The sequence below is a fragment of the Entelurus aequoreus genome, linkage group LG25 (genome assembly GCF_033978785.1).
Source record: "Entelurus aequoreus isolate RoL-2023_Sb linkage group LG25, RoL_Eaeq_v1.1, whole genome shotgun sequence".
NCBI classification, from domain to species: domain Eukaryota; kingdom Metazoa; phylum Chordata; class Actinopteri; order Syngnathiformes; family Syngnathidae; genus Entelurus; species Entelurus aequoreus.
Window position 1 is genome coordinate 16381051 of NC_084755.1, and position 26523 is coordinate 16407573.

The window sequence follows — 26523 nt, forward strand, 5'->3', positions numbered from 1 at the left end:
TTTTAGTTGGCCACACTTTCCTGATGACATATAATACAAATTAAAACATCATTGTAGCAATAACGCTATGTTTTCCCTTTTGGTTGTCTGAATCAGGAAGACGAACATGACTTCTTGCAAAAACAGAATGACAATTTACTTCCACGCCGTCCTCTCAAAAGACTTCAATCTTGACCCGAGTAAAGATCTCGTCTACATCAGGGCTGGATCTCATATTGGAACATGGGCTCAAAATGCAGTTCAGCTATTTGTGACCAGGTACTAATAATAGTGGATTTGGTGTATTGACACACTTGTTTATTGGGTTGTGAAGCATTTATAAGATGATATGATGACATTGCCACTGGTTGCTCACACTGACTGATTTATTTAAGAGACTTCATGTGTCGTCATCCTCTCTTTTGTCTGTCTGTTTTTTTGCAGAGATTATGGGGAACATGGGTATTTGGTCGAAGGCAGTATGGAGACAACAAAAGATAAGGCTATGTCTGTGTCGATACCATACAAATATTCTGTTTACAAGACAAAACAGAAAAAATTTGCATTTGAGTACATCTACAAATCGGATTCTGACCACATTACTAACAGATGCTTGTTTGTGAAAGAGCAGCTCCTTAACAAAGACGGTATGGAAAACTTGAACTCGTGCCAAATAGACCTCTGGTTCGTTAAGTCCTAATACATTTCTGTTGTATCTTTTTGATAAAGGGGACTGGCATCAATATGATGACATTGTCTGTGTTGAGCCATCAAAAAGCCTTTTAGAAAAAATGAAAGGATTTATCCCTTGGCCCAACCAGAAGAAACCACTTGTTCAAGGCAGAGAGATTGCTGGGAGAATAATGCTGGGCAGGATATTTGAGCTTCTCAGCGACTGGACTGACACCAATTTGTCAAGTTTTTTAGTCCAGCTGAATCAGTTCTTTGAGGTCTATGCAAACCCATATGTTTATGAGGACAAAGTGCGAAAATGGAATTCCTTAAACTACGGAGTGGATGAAGTAAGTTCGGTCATTGTGTAGAAACTTCCATTCAGATGTTGCCAAGTCCTTTTTCACCCGTTTTGCATTTATGATTTGATTTCCTAGGTGAAGAAGATGATGAAGGAATTCATGCTGACAAGTGTGACTCCTCAGTTACTGAAGGATGAAAATGCAGAGAGTGTGTACATTAAAGATCCCCTGCGAGCGGCTGTGATCGTGGTCTACGTGTGTAGCACACACACCATCAAACTGGACTCGACCGAGCTCCTCCGCCTATGCATTGCACTGTGTTTACCCAAACTAAACAGAGACGACTTCCTCCAGTACTGGGAAAAGTTTTCACAGGATATTGCTGTTCTTAAAGGGTAAAGATGAATTACTGCAATTTACAGCAGAAAATTGTTTTGTAGTCTTATGGCACATTCTTGTCTATCTTTTAGGCTGCCAAGCAGGTTGTTGTTCCTCATAAACACTGTGAAGCATAATGGAAAACCCCACTGGATTTTGGTATTACCGCTCTTTCACCTCATCGAAGGCCTCACAAAACCCTTTGAGACACTGACTTCCGGCAGCTTTGAGTTTGACTTGTCGTGGGCAGGTCTGCAAGGAGTCTTGGACCAGGGATATAAAATGAACAGTCATGAAAAGAAGTAAGAACACCCCCAACATTACATTCATATCTCATTGATTTTCTAAAAAATCTGTACAACCTCAGACGTTACCGGTATTATAGAGATAATTTTGAATAGTTGGTGATGTAAGTGCGGCTTATCCAAAGACACCAGTGGTTGACCAGAGGGATGAGCGATATGGCTTGAAATCTATATTGTAGCCTCATGCGATAACAATATATATATCATAATATTTTGTTGGCATATAAATGATAATAGAACCATTTCAAAACAGGTAATATGGCTAATTATGCTGCTGCTGAAGTATGCATTCACAAATTTCAGCATTTCCAGTTGTATTATTTTTTCAAAACTATTATTTATCTAATTGTTAATTTACTGTTAATATCTGATTACTTTCTGCTGTAACATGGTTCTATCTCCACTTTTGTTAAAGTGTAATAAACAGTTATTTTTCTGGTTACTTTACAATAATTTTAGGCGATACCAGAAATTGTGGTATCGATCCAATACCAAGTAGTTACAGAGGCAGTATGGTTCATACTAGGGGTGTGAATCTTTGGGAACCTAACGATTTGATCTCATTCCTGTAAAAAAAAATATATATTTTTATATATTTACTGTATATGTGTGTGTGGGTACGGAAAATATTCAGACCCCTTAAAATTTTGATTTGTCACTCTTTGTTTTATTGCAGCCATTAGCTAAAATCAAAAAGGTTCATTTTAGTTTTTATTATTGCACACACAGTTCTCCAAATAAAAACTGAAATATCACATGGTCATAAGTATTCAGACCCTTTGCTGGGACACTCATTAACTCTCATGCTGTCCATGTCTTCTGAGCCTCCTTGGTATAGTTCTGATCCTTTATTGGAGTGCAGCTGTGTTAAGATAAACTGATTGGACTTGATTAAGAAAGGCACACACCTGTCTATATAAGACCTTACAGCTCACAGTGCATGTCAGAGCAAATGAGAATCATGAGGTTGACAGAAATGCCCAAAGAACTCAGACAGAATTGTGGCAAGGCACAGATCTGGCCAAGGTTACAAAATAATTTCTGCAGCACTCAAGGTTCCTAAGAGCACAGGGGCCTCCATAATCCTTAAATGGAAGAAGTTTGGGACGACCACAACTCTTCCTAGACCTGGCTGTCCAGCCAAACTGAGTAATCGTGGGAGAAGAGCCTTGGTGAGAGAGGTAAATAAAAACCCAACCAGTGGCTGAGCTCCAGAGATGCAGTTGGGAGATGGGAGAAAGTTCCACAAAGTCAACTTTCACTGCTGCTCTCCACCAATCGGGGGTTTATGGCAGAGTGGCCCGACAGAATCCTCTCCTCAGTGCAAGATATGAAAGTCTGCAGAGAGTTTTCCCAGATTATGAGAAATAAGATTCGCTGATCTGACTAAGATTGAACTTTTTGGCGTTAATTCCAAGCAGTACGTGTGGAGAAAACCAGACACTGCTCATCACCTGCCCAATACAATCCCAACGGTGAAACATAGTGGTGGCAATATCATGCTATGGGGGAGGGGCAGGGACAGGACGACTGGTTGCAATTGAAAGAACTTATACCTGTATATATAGCATCCGGTAAACATATTACACAACCAAGAAAAAGTTCTAACAAGCGGTACAAATAAATGATGCAAAGGAAGCAGTTATTAATGATGGTCTTTCATAAATAACATAAAAATCAATTGTTTCATGCATTTTGCTCCATTTGCGGCATTGGTCTATATATTGAGCTTAGAGATGGGACATGAAGCGCATGCCAGGACAAATAAAACGGTTGACAAAGGTATAAAAGGACCATTAAGAGTTTGTGTCTCAAATTGTTAAGACGATGCTACTTGAACTAATTACGCCATGGACTTGACTGTCCGACTATAAACCCAAAACAAGAAGAATGTGTGTGGATTTGTCAAACGTTTTTAAGTATTGTTCTGAAACTACAGTACAATAGTATGACTTAAAGGCCTACTGAAATGAATTTTTTTTATTTAAACGGGAATAGCAGATCCATTCTATGTGTCATACTTGATCATTTCGCGATATTGCCATATTTTTGCTGAAAGGATTTAGTAGAGAAAATTGACGATAAAGTTTGCAACTTTTGCTCGCTGATAAAAAAAACCTTGCCCCTACCGGAAGTAGCGTGACGTCACAAGCGGTAGTGCTGCTCACAATTCCCCGTTGTTTACAATGGAGCGAGAGATATTAGGAGCGAGAAAGTGACGATTACCCCATTAATTTGAGCGAGGATGAAAGATTCGTGGATGAGGAACGTTAGAGTGACGGACTAGAATGCAGTTCAAGAGATATCTTTTTTCGCTCTGACCGTAACTTAGGTACAAGCTGGCTCATTGGAATCCACACTCTCTCCTTTTTCTATTGTGGATCACGGATTTGTATTTTAAACCACCTCGGATACTATATCCTCTTGAAAATGAGAGTCGAGAAGGCGAAATGGACATTAACAGTGACTTTTATCTCCACGATAATACATCGACAAAGTTATTTAGCATGAGCTAACGTGATAGCATCTGTCTCAAATGCAGATAGAAACAAAATAAATAAATCCCTGACTGGAAGGATAAACAGAAGATCAACAATACTACTATCAGGAGACACCGAACCAAACACTGGACATGTAAATACACGGTTAATGTGTATTCGACGCCTGTCGAAGCCTAGCAATGCTGTTGCTAACGACGCTAACTTAACAACGGGACCTCGTCAGAGCTATGATAAAAACATTAGCGCTCCACCTATGCCAGCCAGCCCTCCTCTGCTCATCAACACCCGTGCTCACCTGCGTTCCAGCGATCGACGATGCGTTCGGGGGCCCGGAGACGTAGGAAGTCAAGGTGAGTTCGCCGCTAGCGCGTCTGCTATCCAACAAAGTCCTCCTTGTTGTGTTGCTACAGCCAGCCGCATACACCGATCCCACCTACAACGTTCTTCTTTGCAGCCTCCATTGTTCATTAAACAAATTGCAAAAGATTCACCAACACAGATGTCCAGAATACTGTGGAATTTTGTCGAAGAAAACAGAGCTCTGTGTATTGTGTCCAAAAGGGTCCAAACACTTCAGTGGACCTCGCGACGTCACGCGCATACGTCATCCTCCAAAGGCGTTTTGAACCGGAAGTTCCGCGGGAAATTTAAAATTGCACTTTATAAGTTAACCCGGCCGTATTGGCATGTGTTGCAATGTTAAGATTTCATCATTGATATATAAACTATCAGACTGCGTGGTCGGTAGTAGTGGGTTTCAGTAGGCCTTTAACTAACAAAGGTGGTGCTGCATTACATTAATTACTGCTGTGTTGCAATATAATGCTAATCATCATTTGGTTTCTTTCACTTTGGTTCTATAGCCAAATTGACCATTTGTATTTATTTTTGTACTTTTTAGGGCTGTGGTCAATATGATGAAAAACAAAGGCCACTTGATGGAGGTGGATCCACTTGTAGTGCGGTCCTGTTTGCACCTGATGTCAATCAGTGATCTGAAAGAACACAGCTTCAAAATGAATGTCCAACTTTTGGACATTCTACAAGTCTTTACTAATAAGACACCTCGAGAGATTGGCTACAGTAACTTTGAGGTACAGTATGTCCTGTTTACTATGGCAGTGGTTACTAAACTTTTTAAACACAGGGACCAATTTTCCACTAAGCAGCGGCCAGGAGGCCACTCAAATATTAACACTGACTTAGTAATCTTACTCTTGCTTTTAATTGTATTCAATAATTGTATCTAACCTACTTACAGTTGACAACCTTGTCAAATGATATGAAACCATGTGTTCATGATCATTTTTTATTTGACACATAAACCTTGGGCTTAGGTCAGGCTGATTAGAAAACTAAGTACAAACCAAATATACTGCTGCGTAAGAAGGGACTGATAAATAACCAACTTAACTAATATGTTAATAAAATAAAGTGAAAATGAAAATACAGCTTCACCACTTAAGTCATAATTCTTGTGCTTAAGAAATGTCTCTATGAATTTAGCTCCAGACTTTTTCTGTGTTTGAGATTGTCAGTACGGCCTCTAGTGGTGAAAAAATCTATTACAACTGAGTATGGCTGGGGCTCATACCAACCACCGCTAAGAAAGAGATATTTTGGGGGCGCTTGGGGCCCGATGCATGCATGTGATTTTTCTGTCTATAGTCGTAAATCCGTCTCTTTTATCTCTGAAAAAATTAAATGTCAACAGTTCCACAACGTCATGCACATGTAATTCTGCAATTGAAAAAAATTAATTGCATTTGTACTGAAATACACAAAGCAATCCACCACAATGGCAATTTTTTTCTGTGTCTCTGATGATCACCATACTGTAATTACAAAAACCAAAGTACTCATCATATATACAGATTATAACATTATCAACAACTAGGGCTGTCAAAGTTATATCGATAACGCGTTATATACGTTCCTTTAACGGCGATCATTTTTTTGACGCGCGATTAACTTTTTTAACCTTTGGCCCATTCCTTAGCTGGGGTAAAAGTGTAATGGCGTCCAGTTACTGTTGAGCCACAAGCTCGAAAATAGCTATCAGAACTGCTCAAAGAAAGGGGGACCTTATGGAAATCTCAGATCCAAAGCCATGGGAAGTCATTTTCCGGACAAGACCGGACGATTTCACCTTCACTCGCTGTGGGACGACATCACTGGAGCGAACAATGTTAGCGCGCATTTCTGCTTGTAGAATGGAGCTTCACGCCTGTGTTTGGATTACAGTTAAGTGCATTAATAACATAAAATCTAGATTGTTACTCAAACTGCTTTAAGTAAGACGGAATAAAAGCTCCGCAGGATCAAAGACAGTGGAGAGGAAGTCTAAAGCTACTTTTATCTGAGCTTTTTGTCAAAACATGTCAAGTCTTTTCTCATACCAATCACACACATCGGGTTGGCGGCTTCACAATAATAGCGCTACACTTCACATCCTGTCTAACCAACGCAACAACGAAAAATCGTTTTACAATACAATCATGTTATTCTGTTATTCAGTGATATTTCTACTTAAATAAATGGTTTCTGGAAGATTTAAATTAATTGTATTGTAATGGCAGTGACGATATGAAGGAGTAAGATTGTCTTTGAATAATCTCGCTTCTTCTTCACTACCACTGAGACTCAGTTTAATACTGCAGGCATGCCTGTCACTGCCCTCTGCAGCCCACAATGGGTAATTACAGTTCACTACACAATATTACCATTTCTATGGTATATTCTTTTATAACCTGTTCTGATCGATAGTCTGCAATTACAGAATGTTTAACAGGCTGAATATTAAATTTTATTAATAAGTAGGTAGAGAAGGTTAAAACATTATCATGCAGAGATATGAATTCCATTAACTTATACAACATGCGAAGTACAGAATATCAGAAACATTTATTCAGGTAGAAAAAATATCACCTAACATCTTTGACAATCAAAGCATGATCGTAACAATCCACATTTTGTGTTATTAATGCGCGAAACTGCTATCTAAAAATGGAAGTGTAGCTCCTCTCCTCTAAATGCAAGCTAGGGCTCCTAAAGTAGGAATACCAATTCTGTATGCCTACAAAATACAAAATTTGGCAAGACTCCAACCCACTGCAGGTATTTCTTAAATTCTCTTTAAAAGCATGTTTCTATCCTTTTTGTGTTGAGCTGTTTCAAAAAGCATATTGTTTAAAAACCTTTCCTTAAAGCAAATTAATTGTCCAGTCATGGTATAAAAAAACTTAAAAATGATCTGTCTCGGCAACACTTATTATGACGAAAAATTATATATTTCTGCGATTATGGCAATTAATTTTGAGTTAACTATGAACAAAATGTGATTAATCATGATTAAATAATTTCATCCTTTGACACCCCCGCCAACAACATAACATAGTTGTGGAAAGTCATAGTTATCCCTTAGATCCGAGAATTCCTGCTAGTGACAGCTGCTAGCTGTATTTTTTTTTAGCATGTAGCGTTCTCTTCCTATACAGTAGTTCTATGACTGAATTTGTAAGTCAAAAAAGTATTTATTTTTAATATACTATATTATTGTTATTATTTCAAAACAGTGTTGCCCATTGAAATGAATTGAAATCATTTTTTTCAGATGCTTAACTTCCCTAAAACACCACCCATTTACATGACTTTTTAAAAAGAAAAACAAACTTTTAAGTTAGAAATATTATTTGAAAAGCAATATGATATAATCTACTACTAACAACTATATCAGTTTTATGAACCAATGTCATAATATGAATATACAGCATTTACCTCTACCAGCAGACTGAGGAAGACTTTGAAATCCTTTTTGGTCTGATCTGATTGGCGTCTTGACATTTCATTAGATCTAACATGGAAAATGAGCTGAGTTACTGAAGAGGTAAGGCTGGTCAATAAGGCTGGTAGAGATCAATGATGAACAATGTCCATAACTTTGACTCCCAGATAGCAATGAGTAATGGCGTTGAAAAAGCAGAAATTCCTGGTTGTCCAATACTCGTAAATCGAGGTCCTTGTAAGTTACGACTGTACTTACATTCCCACACAGCTAAACGATCTGAAATTACCACAATCAACGCCTAGCGTAAAAGAGGTGCACAGTGAAAAGGCTACAATTGAATTAGACCAAGAACATGTGAACTGGCATTTCTAATACTCGGAAGAAACCTAATTATTTAAGCGATCAGACTAACTAGTTCACGGAAACATACCAACTTTGAAGGATTTATGTAGGTTTGAATTTTGAGCCGGTGAACCTGTTCCATGACAACAGAAAACCTTCAAGTTGTTAATATATTTAAAAAAATCTATTTTCCCATGGCAAATGATCTAAAATTCATTATTTTTGGATGTTGTGGGAATGTCTAAAAAGTTTCTGGAAGTGAGGAACAGTACCTGTGGCTTGGCAAACCGGGGTGATGGTCTCCCTTTTAAAAATGGTGACTGGATGGTGTGTTTGAACTACGGGGTTTCACACTATTCAGCCTCCCTGTAAAAGTCATTGGGATTGGGAGTGAGGCCTTTACCCAGCTGGAGGAGCCAGCTGGAGGAGTTAAAGTATCTCAGATCTTGTTCAGGTGAATCGGCGCAGCGTCTGTAGTAATGCGGCCGCTGTACTAGATCGTCATTGTAAAGAGAGCGCTGAGCTGAAAGGCAAAGCTTTTGATTTACTGGTCGAACTACTGTATATTTCTACAGTCATATATAGTCACAAGCTGTGGTTAGTGACCGAAAGAGCAAGATTGCAGATATAAGCAGACAAAAATTATGTTGCTCCAAACGGTGGCTGGACTCACCTTAAGAAATATGGTGAGGAGCCCGTGTTATCCAGGAGGAGCTCAGTTTCATGTCTGAAGCATATTTTTCACAGGAGTATTAGGTTGAATTTCAGACATTTCAGTAGTTTTGTCATTTTGTTGAGTAAGTCCATACATTGTGTGTGTAATAACCGAGGTTTGATTTTCATTACAGGATGTATCTGCCATTCTTTCATATGTCCGAACAAATTTACTTGAGAAGAAATACAGGTGATTTTAGTCCTATTTTTGTTTGAACTTACAATGGCAGGGTTTTGTTCAACCGTGTGCTGCTCAGTGTAATTGGTCTTTGCATAAATCACGGCAATACTTTCTGTAAATATGCTGTCTTTAACAGTTGCTTCTCAGAGGAATATGCAAGATCGTGCCTGACAGTGACGCTGCAGCTCTTTCAGAAGATTTGCAAAGGAGTCAAGTCAACAACCTATAATAAATCTGTGCCTGAATTGTGCATGGATCTGGTTGCTACAGTGTTTGACTTTGTTTCCCAGGTATGCAAAGTGAATCATATGTACCAAGCTGTTCCCCCATAATTGGGTGGTCGATCTGAAATAAAAATAATTTCTTTTTTTAGGAACCTCAAGGAGTTGAACAGCAGCAGTATACAAAAGACTTGATAACCTCAAATGCAATGGTCACTCTGAGACAATGGATGAGTTCATGCTTCAAGGAGAGTTTGTTCTTCAAGGGCATTTCTTCCCTTTATAGGATTGCTTCTACAGAGGAGATGCAGGTGTGTTTGAATGTTAATATTGTTTATTTCACACAGACCCAAAATTGGGTTAATAAATGTGTCAATAAAATTTGAATTATGCTAATAAAAAAAAAAAAGCATTTATAGCATCAAATCAAATCAACTTTATTTATAAATCACATTATTTACCACAGGGGTAGCCAAAGTGCTGTACAATGGGCAGGTTAAAAGATAATACGAGGACCGAGCAAACACAACACAACACAATAAGAACACGATAAAAAATAAATAAATAAAATATAAAAACAGGTTCACAGCAGGTGTAGTATGGGGCGCCATTGCAGGATGGATATCACTCAGTGTTAAATGCCATGGAATAAAAGTATGTTTTTAAGAGAGATTTAAAAACAGGAAGAGGGGAGGCTTGTCTAACACTCAGAGGTAGGTCGTTCCAGACCTTGGGAGCAGCAGCGGCAAAAGCTCTGTCACCTCTAAGCTTCAGCCTTGTGTCCGGGACCGTCAACAGCAGCTGATCGGCTGATCTTAGGGATCGGGTGGGGCAGTAAGGCTGAAGGAGGTCGGAGAGATATGTTGGCGCGAGGTTGTTTAGACATTTAAAAACAAATAAAAGGAGTTTAAAATTGATTCTGTAACGCACAGGGAGCCAGTGAAGGGACGCTAATATAGGGGTGATGTGCTCCCACCTCCAAACACATGCACCTGGGGATAGGTTGATTGGCAACGCTAAAAATTGGCCCGAGTGTGTGAATGTGAGTGTGAATGTTGTCTGTCTATCTGTGTTGGCCCTGCAATAAGGTGGCGACTTGTCCAGGGTGTACCCCGCCTTCCGCCCGATTGTAGCTGAGATAGGCTCCAGCGCCCCCCGCGACCCCGAAGGGAATAAGCGGTAGAAAATGGATGGATGGATGGATGCTCACGTCTGCGGGTCTGTGTTAGCAGACGAGCAGCAGAGTTCTGCACGAGCTGCAGCCGGGCGAGGGAGGCCTGGCTAATGCCTACATACAGGGCATTGCAGTAGTCTAAACAAGTCGAGATAAAGGCGTGGATTAATTTCCCTAGATCATGTCCTGATAGAAGCGGTTTCACTTTCGCTATTTGGCGTAATTGATAAAAGCTTTTTTGTACGACGCTGCTGATTTGTTTTTCGAATTTAAAATCTGAGTCGAACTTTACCCCCAGGTTTGTGACACAGTCGCTGAGATACGGGGTCAGAGTGCCGAGGTCAACGTTGGGGGAGGGGGAGCGACTTGGATCGAACAACATAACTTCTGTTTTGTCTTCATTTAGGCTCAGGAAGTTAGCTGAAAGCCAGGCTTTGATGTCGTGCAGGCAGTCAATAAGACGTTGAACCGTGTTATTTTGTGGCAATCATCGGCATAAAAATGAAATGCAATATCGTACTTCCTAAAAATAGAACCAAGGGGGAGAAGGTAAAGCGCAAATAAGATTGGGGCAAGGATTGAGCCCTGGTGAACCCCATGTGGTAAAGGAGCTGTGGAAGACATAAAACTGTCTATTTTTACACAAAAACTCCTGTCGGTTAGGTACGACTGGAACCAGTTGAGGGCGGCGCCCTTAATGCCCACACAGTTCTCAAGACGAGTGATTAAGGTGGCGTGGTCGATGGTGTCGAAAGCAGCAGACAGATCTAAAAGCACCAGGACAACATATTTACCAGAATCAGTTGACAGGAGGATATCGTTAAAAACTTTTAGAAGCGCTAACTCTGTGCTGTGGAGGGCTTTAAAACCGGACTGGAACAACTCACTGATACCATTATCCTCTAAGAAGGGCAACAATTGACTGTAGACAACCTTCTCTAATATTTTAGAAATGTATGGAAGATTAGAGATAGGTCTAAGGTTAGAGAGGAGAGAGGGGTCGAGGCTTGGTTTTTTAAGTAGAGGTCGTACCACTGCATGTTTAAACTCTACTGGAACTATTCCAGAAGAGAGGCTACTATTGATAATGTTAAGGACACTTGATTCAATAGTAGCAAGTACCTCCTTAAACAGGCGAGGTGGGAGGGAGTCTGCAGGAGAACCAGAGGGCTTCATATGACTAACTGTGTCATTTAAAAAAGAAAAGGACACCGGCTCAAACTGATCGAACACAGAAGACAAATGCAGAGGAACAGAAGGGTCATATGAAGGCTGAGATAAACTGGCTCAAGTTGACACAATTTTGTCAGTGAAAAAATGGAGACAATTTTCACAGAATTCAAAAGAAGCATCAAAACCAACAGATTTGGGAGCATCAATGACAGTGTTAATAGTTTTAAACAGAACTCTGGGGTTGTTACAGTTAGAAGATATAATCTGAGATAGATATATATTCATCTCTGCCTTTACAGTCATCTGAAAGGAAAACAGGCTTTCTTTAAAAATGGCAAAGGACACAGGCAGCCTGTCTTTTTTCCATTTTCTCTCTGCCATCCTACACTTGCGCCTGGCAGCCCGAGTGACGTCATTCAACCAGGGCTGAGGCGTGTCTTTAGGCACTTGAAAGGAGCGATCGTGTCCAGTGTTTGTAAACAAATAGAGTTGAAACCAGAAACCAACTCTTCAGTATTCAGACATACAGAGGCTGCAGAATTATCCTCACAAAGAGTCGAAAAAATTGAGGAGAACAGAGCAGGAGACGAAGAATTAAACATGCGAGAGCGTTGAGGCGGAGCGCACAATTTAACCGGACACTGAGTGGGAATATCAAACAGGATCGGCATATGATCAGAGAACACAGCATCGCAAATGTCCAAATTAAAAACACACAAACCATACGAGAGCACTAAATCGAGTGTATGCCCGCGTTCATGTGTGGAACTACATACAGATTGTACGAAGTTAAAAGAGGCAATTACATTCAGGAAGCTCCTGGAAAGCGACTCTTCTGGACAGCAGGTGTGAATATTAAAATCACCCACAATAAGGACACGATCATATTTGGGCAGGATTTCAGCCAGAAATTCAGAAAATTCAGTTATAAAGTCTTTGTGGTACTTGGGTGGTCGATAGACGACGGCACACATGACGACATCAGAAAGACCCAGTTCAAACATGCACAGTTCGAAGCTTGAAAAGGAGGATTGCACGCGGATTTGACGGCATTTAAAGTCATTTTTAAAAACGACTGCTAATCCTCCTCCTTTTCGACCGGACGACCGCGGAGAATTAAAGTAGGAAAACTCCGGAGGCAGAAGTTCATTAAGAGGGGCGGACTCACCGGCTCTCAGCCAAGTTTCCGTCACACAGAGGAAGTCCAGTCTGCGGGAAGTGAAGAAATCCTTCAGGATAAAAGTTTTGTTTGTCAAGGATCTTGCGTTCACAAGACCGAACCTGGCGGGGGCCAGCACGTCCAAGGCCGCAGCTAATCCAGGTGGGGCCCGACACACAGCCCGCAGGTGGCGGGAATCCACCCCGCGCCTCCGGGGGCGGGGACAGCAGGAGCGACGGCGGCAAGCCTCTTCCTCCAAACCAACGATAGGAACAAGCCAGGAACCGATGGGATCCAGCGAGCATGGGTGCAGGAGGAGACCGGATACCGCACCATTCCTCCTTCGGGAAGCCACGGGAAGCCGGGCCAGGAGTGCCCTAACTTTCACCAGCTGGCCGCCACGTTTACCGCGGCGCCGGAGACGCTTCCGCCGGGGGAGAGGAGCCAGGGGGCGGGAAAGGAAGGCAGGAATCCGGCCAGGTGAAAAAGATGACTGGGACGTCAAAAAACCAACGTCGAAGTTGATCATATCAGTGGGAGAGGGGCAAAGATCCAACAGTGTTTGGCGGTCATACACAAGCAGTGAGCTGACAGAGACGAAAATAGACGCAAACAACACAAAAACGAACAGAGCTGACAGCGAGAGACGGCGGGCCAAAGCACATACTGGCGCCATCTTGGAAAATGGGCGTGCATCACAAGCTTTGTTAAACATGGTGTTTTGCTTAGCATTTATTAAACTCTGAGACAGATAGGTTTGTGTGTTAATTAAATATTTCAATTGAACTTTTAATTAGAACACATATGAGATTATAAATGTATTTTGTTTTCACTTATTTCAATTATATCACACATGCATAATGTGCACAATACATTTTGTCTTCTTTGCTTACATAAATATCGGACTGTACAATGTTTTTTTCTCGCTACATGGATTATTGCTTTTATAGCGCGAGTTTCACTGTAATTCCCACACCAAACTATTATATATATTGTAGAAGTGTGATGCAAAGAAATGCTTAATTTTCATTGTTTTTCTTAAGGTGTGGAATCACATCATATCCATCAACTTCAAAGATGAGGAGTGCACGCAAGAGTGGAGGAAGAAATTATCTAAGGACTTTGAGGGCAAGTACAAAAAGGTATCCGTTGCTTAATTACACATCCTTTAGATCAGTGGTTCTCAACTGTTTGGGCTTCGGAACCCACCATCACTGCTTAGTGACAAACGGCGGGCCAAATTAGTCATCAATACACACAGAGTGAAATATTTCAATCATTTGTGTTTCTTAATAGGTATAATGATGATAGCCAATAAAAAAAACTCAAAATATGTATGTCATAAGATTTGGTAATTGTTCAATCTTGGGTCACTCTCTAATCAAAAAAATAATTGCAAAAACTTCCTGAGCCTTTAATTGGTCAATTGTATTGGTCTCCTGAAATTTTGTATTTTTTGTGCCGGTCTCTCTAATTTACCAAGATGCAAGAGTAAAAGCGGCTCGTAAACGACTTACGAATGACTCGCAACTGTGATTTGGTTTGCATCGTTCACTTCAAAGAGTTGCTCAAAAGACTTGACTCATTCACGAACATCACATCGTTAAAGTTAAAGTACCAATGATTGTCACACACACACTAGATGTGGCAAAATTATTCTCTGCATTTGACCCATCACCAGGCAAAGACCCGTGATCCCCTGAAAATGATTTGAGAATCATTGCTCTAGATAATTGTGTGGCTACAACAGATATTAAATGTCTCATATGTTTGTTTGTAGGAAAGTCCTGAGGATCAACTTGATTTTTACTGCGCAAAAAAAGACGACCTCTCTGAATCTCTGACGCATGTTGCCCCTATTATTGAGCAGTGTGCTTTTGAGGCTGTTTCATCTGTATGCCAGGTATCAAGGGTTCATGGGGACTACCATAACTGTAGTAGACAATATGAGTGTGTTTCAAAGCCACAAAGTTTATCAATCCCTGTGTCCTATCCAGAGCAAGTCTGAGGGAAAATTGTTCGAGAAGTTCCAGATGGACGGGAAGTTCATGAAGTTAGTCTCTGCCATTGTGTGGAATTCATGGCCAAAGGACCGCCAAGGACATTATGATGACAATGAAGAGGTGGTCCTTCGGCACCTTCTCTCCTGGACCGCAGCCAAATATGTTCTTCAGCTACACGGTAACCTATAAAAACTGGGATTGGGTTTTTGATTACATTGAGAAATTAATAAGTGTTATAGCTAAGGCTCTACGGTATAGTAAATGCAGCGGTATTGCGGTTTCAAAGTCTTCAAAATAATGCCGTGACGGTATCAAACAAAAATCTAATGTGTCGTTTTTTTCTTGCGCTTTATTGTTGGCCGGGTCTGAAAATAAAGTACAATTCCCTGAATCCTCTGCGCAGCGGGGGCCAGGAAGGCGGGGTCGGGTGGGGGGGGGGGGGCATATACAGCTCTGCGTGGAAGGCCGTAAGCAGGAAGCGAAGTGTGTTCGTAATAGGTAAGAATAGTTTTTTTGAACATTACCTGAAAAATTCCTCAAAATCTGATCTGAAAAATATATTTGGAAACGTCGGGCCGTATTGGAAATCTTAACAGGCGGTATGCGGCCCGCAGGACTTATTTTGTCCATGTCTGCCCAAGAGGAAAAGGTGGATTTTCTCATTGCTATGCTAAAGCATGGCTGCTTAGCTACGAGCTATCTATGTACTAGTTGCAATTTCAAGATAAATAAATATTTGCCTGATGGCGGATAATCACAAAGCACTGTGTTCTTTGCCCGGTTTGATGTTTAGCTCAGCCACATTGGGCCTTCTGTTTGCGGAGCTCCTTGTAGCTCTGCTTGTGTGTTTGGTCCACTGTTTTTATGGTAATATTAGAAATTTTTTAAAGCTTTATGTCCAAACATTGTGCACTTTCTAGGGCTTCTGGTACAGAAGCCAAGCCTATGAGGAAGCTGAAAAGGTGGCCATTCTCATTGCTATGCTAAAGGAAGGCTAGTTGGCATTACAACCTTCAACGTCAACAGTATCTTATAAAAAGACAGCTCCAACAATCCTCTTCACTTAGAAGAAGCCAATAGTGAGTAATGCCGCCACCATGATTCCTAATTTCCTATTGTCTCATCGCCAAGCAGCTAAATCTTTAGTGATCATTCATGAGTACCCATATAAAATGTGAGTTACATAAAAGAATGGGAAGTACACTATATTGCCAAAAGTATTTTTGCCACCTGCCTTGACTCACATATGAACTTGAAGTGCCATCCCATTCCTAACCCAAAGGGTTCAATATGATGTCCGTCCACCTTTTGCAGCTATTACAGCTCTTCTGGGAAGGCTGTTCACAAGGTTGCGGATTGTGTTTATAGGAATTTTTGACCATTCTTCAAAGAGCGCATTGGTGAGGTCACACTCTGATGTTGGTCGAGAAGGCCTGGCTCTCAGTCTCCGTTCTAATTCATCCCAAAGGTGTTCTATCGAGTTCAGGTCAGGACTCTGTGCAGGCCAGTCAAGTTCATCCACACCAGACACTGTCATCCATGTCTTTATGGACCTTGCTTTGTGCACTGGTGCACAGTCATGTTGGAAGAGGAAGGGGTCCGCTCCAAACTGTTCCCACAAGGTTGGGAGCATGGAATTGTCCAAAATGTTTTGGTATCCTGGAGCATTCAAAGTTCCTTTCACTGGAACTAAGGAGCCAAGCCCAACTCCTGAAAAACAACCCCACACCATTATTCCTCCTTCATCAAATTTCACACTCGGCACAATGCAGTCTGAAATGTACCGTTCTCCTGGCAACCTTCAAACTTGGACTCGTCCAACAGATTGCCAAATGGAAAAGCGTGATTCATTACTCCAGAGAAGGCGTCTCCACTGCTCTAGAGTCCAGTGGCGACGTGCTTTACACTACTGCATCCGTTGCTTTGCATTGGACTTGGTGATGTATGGCTTAGATCAGGGGTCGACAACCTTTACCACTCAAAGAGCCATTTTGACCAGTTTCACAAATTAAAGAAAACAATGGGAGCCACAAAACTTTTGAAATTAAAAATGGAATAATACTGCATACAAAGTTTTTTTTTTGCTTTGTGCTATGTAAAAAACCAGGGGTCTCAGACACGCGGCCCGCACCTTAATATGTAAATTTAATGTTAGTGCGGCCCGCAAGTTTTACATGAATGGCGCTTGACAGCGTCCTACTTGCCAACCCTCCCGATTTTTCCGGGAGACTCCCGAATTTTAGGACAATTATTCTGTCGAACGTCTGCTGGTTTACACCCAAACAACAATAATAAGGGCGTGCCGCGATGGCACATCATTTAACGCCCTCTACAACCTGTACAAACAGCGTGTCAGCCCAGCCACATGCTCTATGAGGCTTCAACTTGCACACGTAAGTGACAGCAAGGCATACTTAGTCAACAGCCACACAGGTTACACTGACGGTAGCCGTATAAAACAACTTTAACACTGTTACTAATATGCACCACACTGTGAATCCACACCAAACAAGAATGACAAACACATTTCGGGAGAACATCTGCACCGTAACACAACAGAACAAATACCCAGAATCCCATGCAGCCCTAACTCTTCCGGGCTACATTATACACCCACGCTACCACCAAACCCCGCCCACCTCAACCGACGCACGGAGGGGGGTTGATGTGTGGGAGAACAGGGTTGGGGGAGGGTTCATAAAAATAAATCATAAAATACATTTTGCCGAAATTCACCAACCACGGGAGGGTCCGAAACCTAACTTATGTGGTAGATGAGGGAAGACTGCATAAAAGAAACAGCTTATATGAAATATTTTATGTGCATAGAAAGTGATTCTCAACCCTCACACAAATGAATAGAGGGGGCAGAATAGCCTCCTATTTTTTTTAGAATTTTAGAGCCTCCTATCCCGAACCAGTCTCTTGTCTCTACATTATCAACAGATAATGATTGTGCTGTTTAAAATATTATTTTTTCATTTGTCACATCGTAGGGGGTGAAGAAAACCTTACAGAGAAACTCACAGAGGATGCCAAAAAGCAAATTGGTGTTGCCATATCAACGTTTACAAGCATTAGAAATCAGTTTATTCAGGGAAACATCCAAATCAAGCTGCTCAAAATCATTTTGGAAAATAAAGCCGCTTTCAATGACCTACTGAAGCTTGGTAAGAGACATTTTTGTGCAAGTTTTCTTAATACGTGACAAAGAGATACTGACATGCAGTGTTAACGGGTCACCACCAGATTGTCTCTCAGAGAATGAACAGCACAAAGATACTAGGAAAATGGTTCAGCTGCTGGACTATAGAGATACTGAAGTTAAGGCTGTTTACAATGAGAAGGAGAAAGTGGACACCATGTTAACAATGATCCACAGTCTTGACGAGCATGTAATAGGTAGGAGTTCAATGTGATGAAATATGTCTCATTATATCCTTTTATCATCTCAGTTGACGTCACAGACTTGTATCCTTTTATCCTTTCAGTTGACGTCAAAGACATAGATGACAGACGCCGTGTCGACATTGATGCAATGCCCCTGGACCATTTCATGCAGGTTCACAAATTTGACCAACTTTCCTCCACGATGGCTGGCGTTGTCAATTACTTCAAAGTGGATCAAGACACCAGAGACATACCAGATGTCTTGTTCAAGTTCAAAGACAGTTATATATTTAACATTTGTTGGCGGGAACAGGCCAAACTCCTGGCCAATAAAGAAATTGAGCACAACAGTTGTGTTGAAGATGCGGTAGCACGCAAAAAGCTGACACTGGATGTGCTACATGCTGACATTTTTGAGCCTTGCTTTGCTAATTACAAAGACATCTACACACATTTGAAGAATGGCAGTATAAAGATAAAGGAGGTGAACCATCTTTTCAGCGATTATAAGGGCAAGTACGATGATCTCAAAAGGGACTTGGACATTATGTGCAAAGTTGACATGTCGTCAGAGAAACAGTGGATCCACAGCAGGCTTCAACAGATCGAGCAATATCACGAGCTCGATTGTGCTGTGGCTTCAGCCGAGGTCATCATGGAAGTCAAAGATGCGCTTGGTCTTCAAGGAGACTTCAGATTACTGGAGACACTCGTGAATGTTGTAAGTGTCTTTTTTTTAGCCAAACATGTCCATGTAGTTTTATAAATCTATAAGGTCTTACAGCGGAACTTCAAAGGTCCAACACAGTCCGTTTTGTTCTGATTTCCTCAAAGTGACTAAACTGTCATAGTAAAATTTAACTACTCAGGACATTTTTTAAGTAATATTTACATAAGTTAACCACTCCTAATAGTAATGGTTGAAAACAGTTATAGATTACAAAGAGATGTGGTTAATATGGTGAGTAGTTTAACACCATAGCCTCCGTCACACAAAGATCAGGAAAACAAATCAGAGTTGTAACCGTATATTCACAAAATGTGGCGTTGCCATTAATGTGTTCCCATTCAGAAAATGATGTGGTATACTATTTATAGATATAACCATATGTGACAAAGTCTGGTGTGTTGTATACAATAATTATTGGACAGTGACTTTTGCATGTTCTCCCCGTGACTGTGTGGGTTCCCTACGGGTTCTCCGGCTTCCTCCCACCTCCAAAAACATGCACCTGGGGATAGGTTGATTGGCAACACTAAATGGTCCCTAGTGTTTGAATGTGAGTGTGAATGTTGTCTGTCTATCTGTGTTGGCCTTGCGGCTCCAGCACCCCCCGCAACCCCGAAAGGGACAAGCGGTAGAAAATGGATGGATGGATGGACATTTGACACAAGATTTGGGGAAGTAGCTCTGGGGTGTTTCACCTGACACATTCCGGTCCCAGCTTTGCTGGATGCTCATACACACAGTTGCCAACTCATCTCTGTTGTGGTTCTAATAATTCCTCAGAAGCTAAAAAATTGCCCTGGTCAACTTCAATCCCATTCTGTGTCTGTGCTTTTCACAGAACACTGTCACAAAAAAATTAGGAAAGAAGCAAGCTTTTAATTGCAATGTGAAAGGGGTTAAAGAATAAATGTACCTCACTTTTTGATGGACAGTGCGTTGAATAGGTGCAGCCGTATGTAGCATCGCGGCATTCAACTTTAGAGGTTCCGCTGCATCACCAGTAGCACAAGGAAGGTTTACCTTATAGTGACGACTAATACTGGGACATTGTTTGCTTCAGAGCCATGCAGACTTTCAAAATGAGGAGCTGCAACGGATCGACAATGACTTAATAGGGACAAAGAAGGATCTGGTAGACATCACAGAGTCTCGCAAACGTTGCTTAAAGGAGCTGGGACAGAGGGGCCTCTTTCTAAAATGGGTACAAGATGCTCTGAAAGGTAACACTATTTGTAATCATGTTTTAGAAGTGTATCAATTTCAAACCATCTTAATAACTTATTCCAGATCTCAATGAGTTGAAGGTGTTTGTTGACCTGGCTTCCATCTCTGCGGGAGAGAACGACATGGAGGTGGATCGTGTGGCTTGCTTTCATGACGCAGTTCTTGGCTACTCTTCCATTCTGTACGAACTCCAACCAGACTCCGGGTTTCAGGCCTTCAAAGATGTTTTAAGGAAACTCTGGAGAGCTTTGGACAACGACAACAACCTTCCCAAAAAATTGGTAATGTAAATAAATCACGACACAAGAATATGTTGATATTGATAGTGAATTATGTTACGATTATCAAGATGTAGCCATCGGGTAATTCCCCTAGAAAATATAATTGTTTTTTTTTTTTAGTGTGACAGTGCTCGCCATTTGGATTGGTTGAAGACCGTAAAGGACAGTCACGGGTCAGTGGAGCTGTCTTCTCTCTCTCTGGCATCAGCCATCAACAGTAATGGTGTTTACCGAATTGGTGCCCAAAAAGGAAAAAGGGTAAATAACAAATTGGAGGCTTAAATTCATCACAAGGTTGTTGACAATCATGGATTGGCTTTACGGAATGCTACAAAGATATGTGTGAAGCACCTTTTCATGTTTCTGCGACATTCAGGTGAGTCTTGACACCACCTTGAAACTTGAGATTCTGGAAGACCATGATGAAGAGCCCGAGACGCGCTACTATTCTCTTGAAGATGTGCGGGATCTGCAGAACAAATTGATGCTCATGTCTGGGAAAGGTGATCAAGGACAGAGGGAAGTGAATTACTTTGCAGAGGTAAGTCTAAAGAACTTCCTTCACAGAGACGTTTTTGTGACAAAAATGTGGTACCATACATTTTGCTACGATGCGAAGTGATTTGGAAGTGGTTGATACATCACAGTATGATATTTTGAGCGAAGATACAGTAATACTGTACAGTGCTGTGCTTTTTAAAATTGTAGAAAAACTGAGTGAAAAAGTACTTTGCTCTTTGAGGCCTCGCCAGACCTCAAAGTTTAAGTGTGCACGGAACTTAAATTTTGCCCATTGTTCACAATCATTATGAAAGACATGACGATGGATGTTATTTACTTATTTTTTCGCATTCTAAATATTAAATTAATGCAATCAAAAGTTTGCTTAATATGGAGCCTATGAGAGCCGCACAATTCCGTCTATAAAACCCTTAAAAAAACATCCAAACAATTCCATTGAGATTTTATATACATTATATAAGTATATATGTAATCTAGTAATGGGCACATTTAAAATGACTCTTAATATTTACGCGTTTTGATCATTTTAAACATACGCGGCACATTACTTTCAAAGTGTCAAAGTGTACCATTTTGTCGGAATACCTACTCAGACTACTTCTGTCCAGGTGAGATGCATGATTTATGATCTACAATAAACTTCTAAGGAGCAAGGATGCGCAAAAGCAGCAGACCACTCGATGATGTAAACATAGGGACACACGGTAGTGATCTTTTCGCCACGATAAATAGTTTATCTGCGTTAGCGTTTCTAACAAAAATATAACTATACTTGGTTAATGTACAAGTCACGATATGTAAATGGAGTATTGATGGCGGTTTTTGAATGGTCATTTATTGGATTTATTGGAAAGAGAGGCCCTCCCATTAGCTTCACTGTAACTGACTTTTATTTACGGTTATTTACAAGATAGAATGCATTGAAAAAGAATCCATCCGTTGTCATGTCTTTCATAATGATTTTAACGATAGGCAAAATTCACCCAAAAAAGTGCAGTTCCCCTTCAAAGAGGGACAGCACTTTTTGGGGAATTTTGCAGATCATTCACAATCCCTATGTGAGACAAGAGCACATGTGCATTTCTTATTTTAATGCATTGTAAATCGTGAATACAAGCTAGCAATAGGTAACTAACAATGCAGGTAATGGAGAGGTAATCGATTCCGCCTATGAATCGCCTCCATCATTATGTTATGTACATGCTGTAAGTATGGATGTAATGTAGTAACAGGCACATTTATATTAACATGTAATATTTACAATATTTTGGTCTTATTAGGCATTATTACAGTGGCGCATGGATTTCACAGAGTGCATCACAACCTTTGCCACCATGGCAGCCTTGAGGATTTTGTGATTAATATGCAGGTCATGACATGGCAATGGAGTATTATTAGCGGTTTGTTTTTTAGAGAACCGAATAAGCGGAATATATAAAATCCCCATTAGCTACATTTTTAACCACCTCATGCTTGCGTATTTTTGCGATTTTGAATACCCGAAACAGACAAAAACATATATGGATTGTGAATGATAGGCAAAATTCCCCAAAACGTGCAGTTTCCCTTTTAAGGGCTCATATCATGATTTTTTTTCCTACATTTGGAACGCTTCCTTGTGGTATATATTAGTGGTCCGCAACCACTGGTCTGAGCTGCTCGCAGGGCTGGTTTTAACATTGTTGGCACCTGTGCCTGGCTCACACTTGTCCTTTTCAGTTCTCTCTCCCTCTTTTTGCAGACTTCTATTTGCAGATTTAAGCCACTATGGTAGTAGTTAAAACAAATCATATTACAGTATCTGTATTAGCCCACATTTCATGTTTTGTTCATATTCAGTTAGCTTGACAGTGTATGTATTGTAGTTATGATAACAAGCACGATGTGCTGCATGTATCATGATCAATAGTATAGTGACTCACTCGATGGACAGTTGTCCGTTTTGGTCCAGCTGGTCAGGGAAGTTTTTTTCCTGTTGATTTTGGGTAAGCACGCCATTTTTGTCAGCATAGCTTGGCTCCAAGTTTCACATTTGCAGTGTCAAGTTACGCTGGTCCTCACTCTCTCAGCTTCCGTCTGCTCCAATGTTTCTCCCTCTCTTCATGCTCGCTTCTATAACCAGCAGTTCATCCTCCGTATATTCAGGGTCAAAAACGTAAGGTTGGGAATCCTCATGTTCCAAAATATAGTCATCTTCGTCGTCTATTACGAAGTCTACCATGATTGGAACACACTCGTGTTTGTTGCCGAAAGTAGGAAGTGTGTTACTATTGGAGCGGAAATAAATGTGCTGAAGAAATAAGTGACCAAAACACAGTAAATATTGTACGTTTTACATATATATATATATATATATATATATATATATATATATATATATATATATATATATATATATATATATATATATATATGTATATATATATATATATATATATATATATATATATATATATATATATATGTATATATATATATATATATATATATATATATATATATATGTATATATATATATATTATATATATATATATATATATATATATATATATATATATATATATATATATATATATATATATATATGTGTATATATATATGTGTATATATATACATATATATATATATATGTATATATATATATGTATATATATACATATATATGTTAATATTTTTTGTAGTTGTGTACTGACATTAATTAATATGCACTACGGTTAAAGAAGTGATTGTGATGTTATGGTTCAGTGTGTTCAGTGTGTAGGGTTTGCGGCCTTCGCTGGCTTTCTTTACCAAAACAAGTGTCTACTATGGTGTATGCCATGCCAACCAAATTCATCAATCAAAATGTATTTATTTAGCCTTAATTCCAAGTGTCTCAAAAGGCTTCACAAACTCATAACGACATCACTTGGTCTAAACGCATATCCGAGCAAGGAAAAACTCAAAAGACTCCAGCTGGGTAAAGAGAAGAAACCTTGATAAGGGGACGCACATGTAGGGACCCCCCTTCCAGGGTGATTGGCTACAATGAATGTCGTGGGTATATTAATTCATTGGGTTTGAATAAAGGAAAATAAAACACTGGATTTAAAGAATGAATAAAATAAAATAAATTGCACTTAAAAGTTACTGAATTAAATATAATATCAGTAATACAAATGATAATATCAATATTGTTTACATGTGTTCTGCGTGTTGATTGGCTGGAAAGCCTTAAAAGTGGATGTAAACGGAAAATTAGGAGAACATTTGATTCCCACGCGCGTCAAGTTATAGAAATGACGGAGTAAGACAGTTCTGTTTGTGCCTTAACTGTTTATTTTGGCGTCAATTACGGCTGACAGTAGTTGGATTGTAACAATCTCCGTTAAGAGCTGATTAACCTCTGATAATGGCTCGAGTCAAGTCAATGTTTATTTAAGTGATTATTTTACGTACCACTACATGGAGCCTGCGTACCACAGTTGGAGAATCATTGTAATAGATAATGTGGGAGTCCAGTCCATAGGGAAGCCAACAGATAGTCATACTTGGAATACAGATTTCAGGACAAAACATATGGCACAATACAATCAGGCAGCAAAAGATGGTGCTAGACCGTTTAGTTTTTTGTACCTAAGTAACAAACCTTAAAGGGGAACTGCACTTTTTGGGGGGAATTTTGCCTATCGTTCACAATCCTTACGAGAGACAAGAGCAAGTTGCATAGATTTGCTGTGGGTAGAGGATGCTGAAGCAGAGCACAATTGTGCATGCGTGCAGCTTAGAGAGAACATTGATGTCCAGTAGTGAGAAGGTGAAAAATTACCTTGTAGGTTGCTGCAACTTGCAACAAACTTTTAAACGATTGGGGAAAAGGGATGCTTTTAACACACTTTCTTTCATTTGCAGGTGTTTGCTGGTGTTCAAAGACTATCTGAGGCTTTCATTGCCCTCTACGCTGCTGGAAACCCTCTCTTTAGACACTGGGAGGCCGAAATCCACTGCTGCGCCAGTGAGAGAAACAGTATTGTGATGGACTTCAACCTAGGCAACCTTTTCAATCGTGTTGCCGTTGAAGGCAACATTGAGGGGTGTTTGCCTGAGCTTTGCAGGAAAATGGAGAAATGCCTGTACTTTTGGATGGATTTTGTGGACAAACAGAGATCACAGCATTACTATTTAAACTACTTTACAGCTGAACAGGTTGTCTACCTATCCAACAACCTGTCCCTTCAACATGTGGGATGTGTAGAGGATCAAGTGCTAATGATGCTGTCCTTTGTGAAGTCAAAATGCACAGCCTCAGACTTAAAAAATATCTGGCATGAATTCCAAAATGAAATCCTCGCGCAGCCACAAGAACAAAATGAAGAAATTGAGTTCCAGACCTTTGTTGTAGTACCAGGTTGCGAGATGGGAATCTCTGACCTTAATAGAGAATCGGATACTGTGTCATATCTTGTGGAACAAACAAATGGATTGCAAAGTTTTGATCAGATATGGAATGCTTACATGAAAGACATGAAACAATTTCTTCCACACATTCTTGATCTAAAAAGTCTTGGAAGACTGCTGGAAATATTGGCTGACAAGGACAATGGGGGTGGGAATATTTCTGAAAAGAAATTAATTAATAGGGAGTCCCCTATATGCCTGGCAGCTGGAAATCCAAGCCTCATTATTTGTCCTCACAAAGAGGTGTTGACATCTTGCATCTCTATTTATATGGCCAGCGAAGGTGAGCCGCTCCCAACTTACGATGAGGTCCTGTTGTGCAACTCATCTACAACGTATGAACAGGTGGAGCTATTCCTCAGACGTTGTTTCATGGCAGGTTGCAGGGGGAAGAAAATATACTGTCTTCTGTATGGGGATATGCTTACATATGACGTGAGCTCTAAAGTTGAGAAGTTTTTTCAATGCAAGAAATTACAGTGCATGAAAGACTATAGACTTGTTATCCTTTGCAGCTCAGAAAGAGAACATACCTACCTTCCAACAGCCTTCAGTCAGTACAGGTTGCACATAGTTCCTCAAGAACCACTGGCCAACATAAAAGAGTATCTCCACCGGCATTATGTGGTCCCAGCAGATCAATGTAGCGCAGCAGCTGTATTCAAAGATCGCCTCTGTATTGGCACAGTCTCCTCGGCAAGGGCTGGTGTTGGTGAGTTTATATCTTCATTGATATTTATTAATTGAGGAAAAATATCAAAATCCAATTGCTCCTGTTTGTTTTAATTTCAGGTAAATCCCTTTACATTCAGAGGCTTTATGAAACCCTGAAAGACTCAGTTGAAAATCCATCAATGATGAAATGCATTCGCTTGATTGAACCAAGTATTGATGAGAACACCATTCTTAAGTCTCTTTTGGACATCCGTGCAAAGAAGAAACTCATTGTGTTTCATTTTGATATTACATCATCGGTAAGAAGAACTTTTATTGAGAACTTAAAACGAAATGATTTAATGTGTTCTTCAAATGCATATTCAAATGCAT

At 40.2% G+C, this 26523-nt stretch overlaps 1 protein-coding gene across 2 annotated transcripts in view; it reads left to right on the top strand.

Annotated features, from left to right (window-relative positions):
- The window catches only part of rnf213a (ring finger protein 213a), an 80875-nt gene that overhangs the window by 18018 nt on the left and 36334 nt on the right, over positions 1–26523 (top strand). For both annotated transcript variants that reach the window (XM_062036838.1, XM_062036837.1), the window contains exons 6-26: positions 97–258; positions 424–626; positions 709–1001; positions 1089–1348; positions 1424–1633; positions 5039–5231; positions 9115–9170; positions 9298–9451; positions 9535–9693; positions 13932–14030; positions 14669–14791; positions 14886–15069; positions 17888–18061; positions 18141–18293; positions 18383–19002; positions 20072–20231; positions 20299–20516; positions 20637–20774; positions 20893–21057; positions 24931–26188; positions 26269–26450. In XM_062036838.1, the coding sequence (XP_061892822.1) occupies positions 97–258; positions 424–626; positions 709–1001; positions 1089–1348; positions 1424–1633; positions 5039–5231; positions 9115–9170; positions 9298–9451; positions 9535–9693; positions 13932–14030; positions 14669–14791; positions 14886–15069; positions 17888–18061; positions 18141–18293; positions 18383–19002; positions 20072–20231; positions 20299–20516; positions 20637–20774; positions 20893–21057; positions 24931–26188; positions 26269–26450 (5164 nt within the window). The remainder of the gene's footprint in view (positions 1–96; positions 259–423; positions 627–708; positions 1002–1088; positions 1349–1423; positions 1634–5038; positions 5232–9114; positions 9171–9297; positions 9452–9534; positions 9694–13931; positions 14031–14668; positions 14792–14885; positions 15070–17887; positions 18062–18140; positions 18294–18382; positions 19003–20071; positions 20232–20298; positions 20517–20636; positions 20775–20892; positions 21058–24930; positions 26189–26268; positions 26451–26523) is intronic.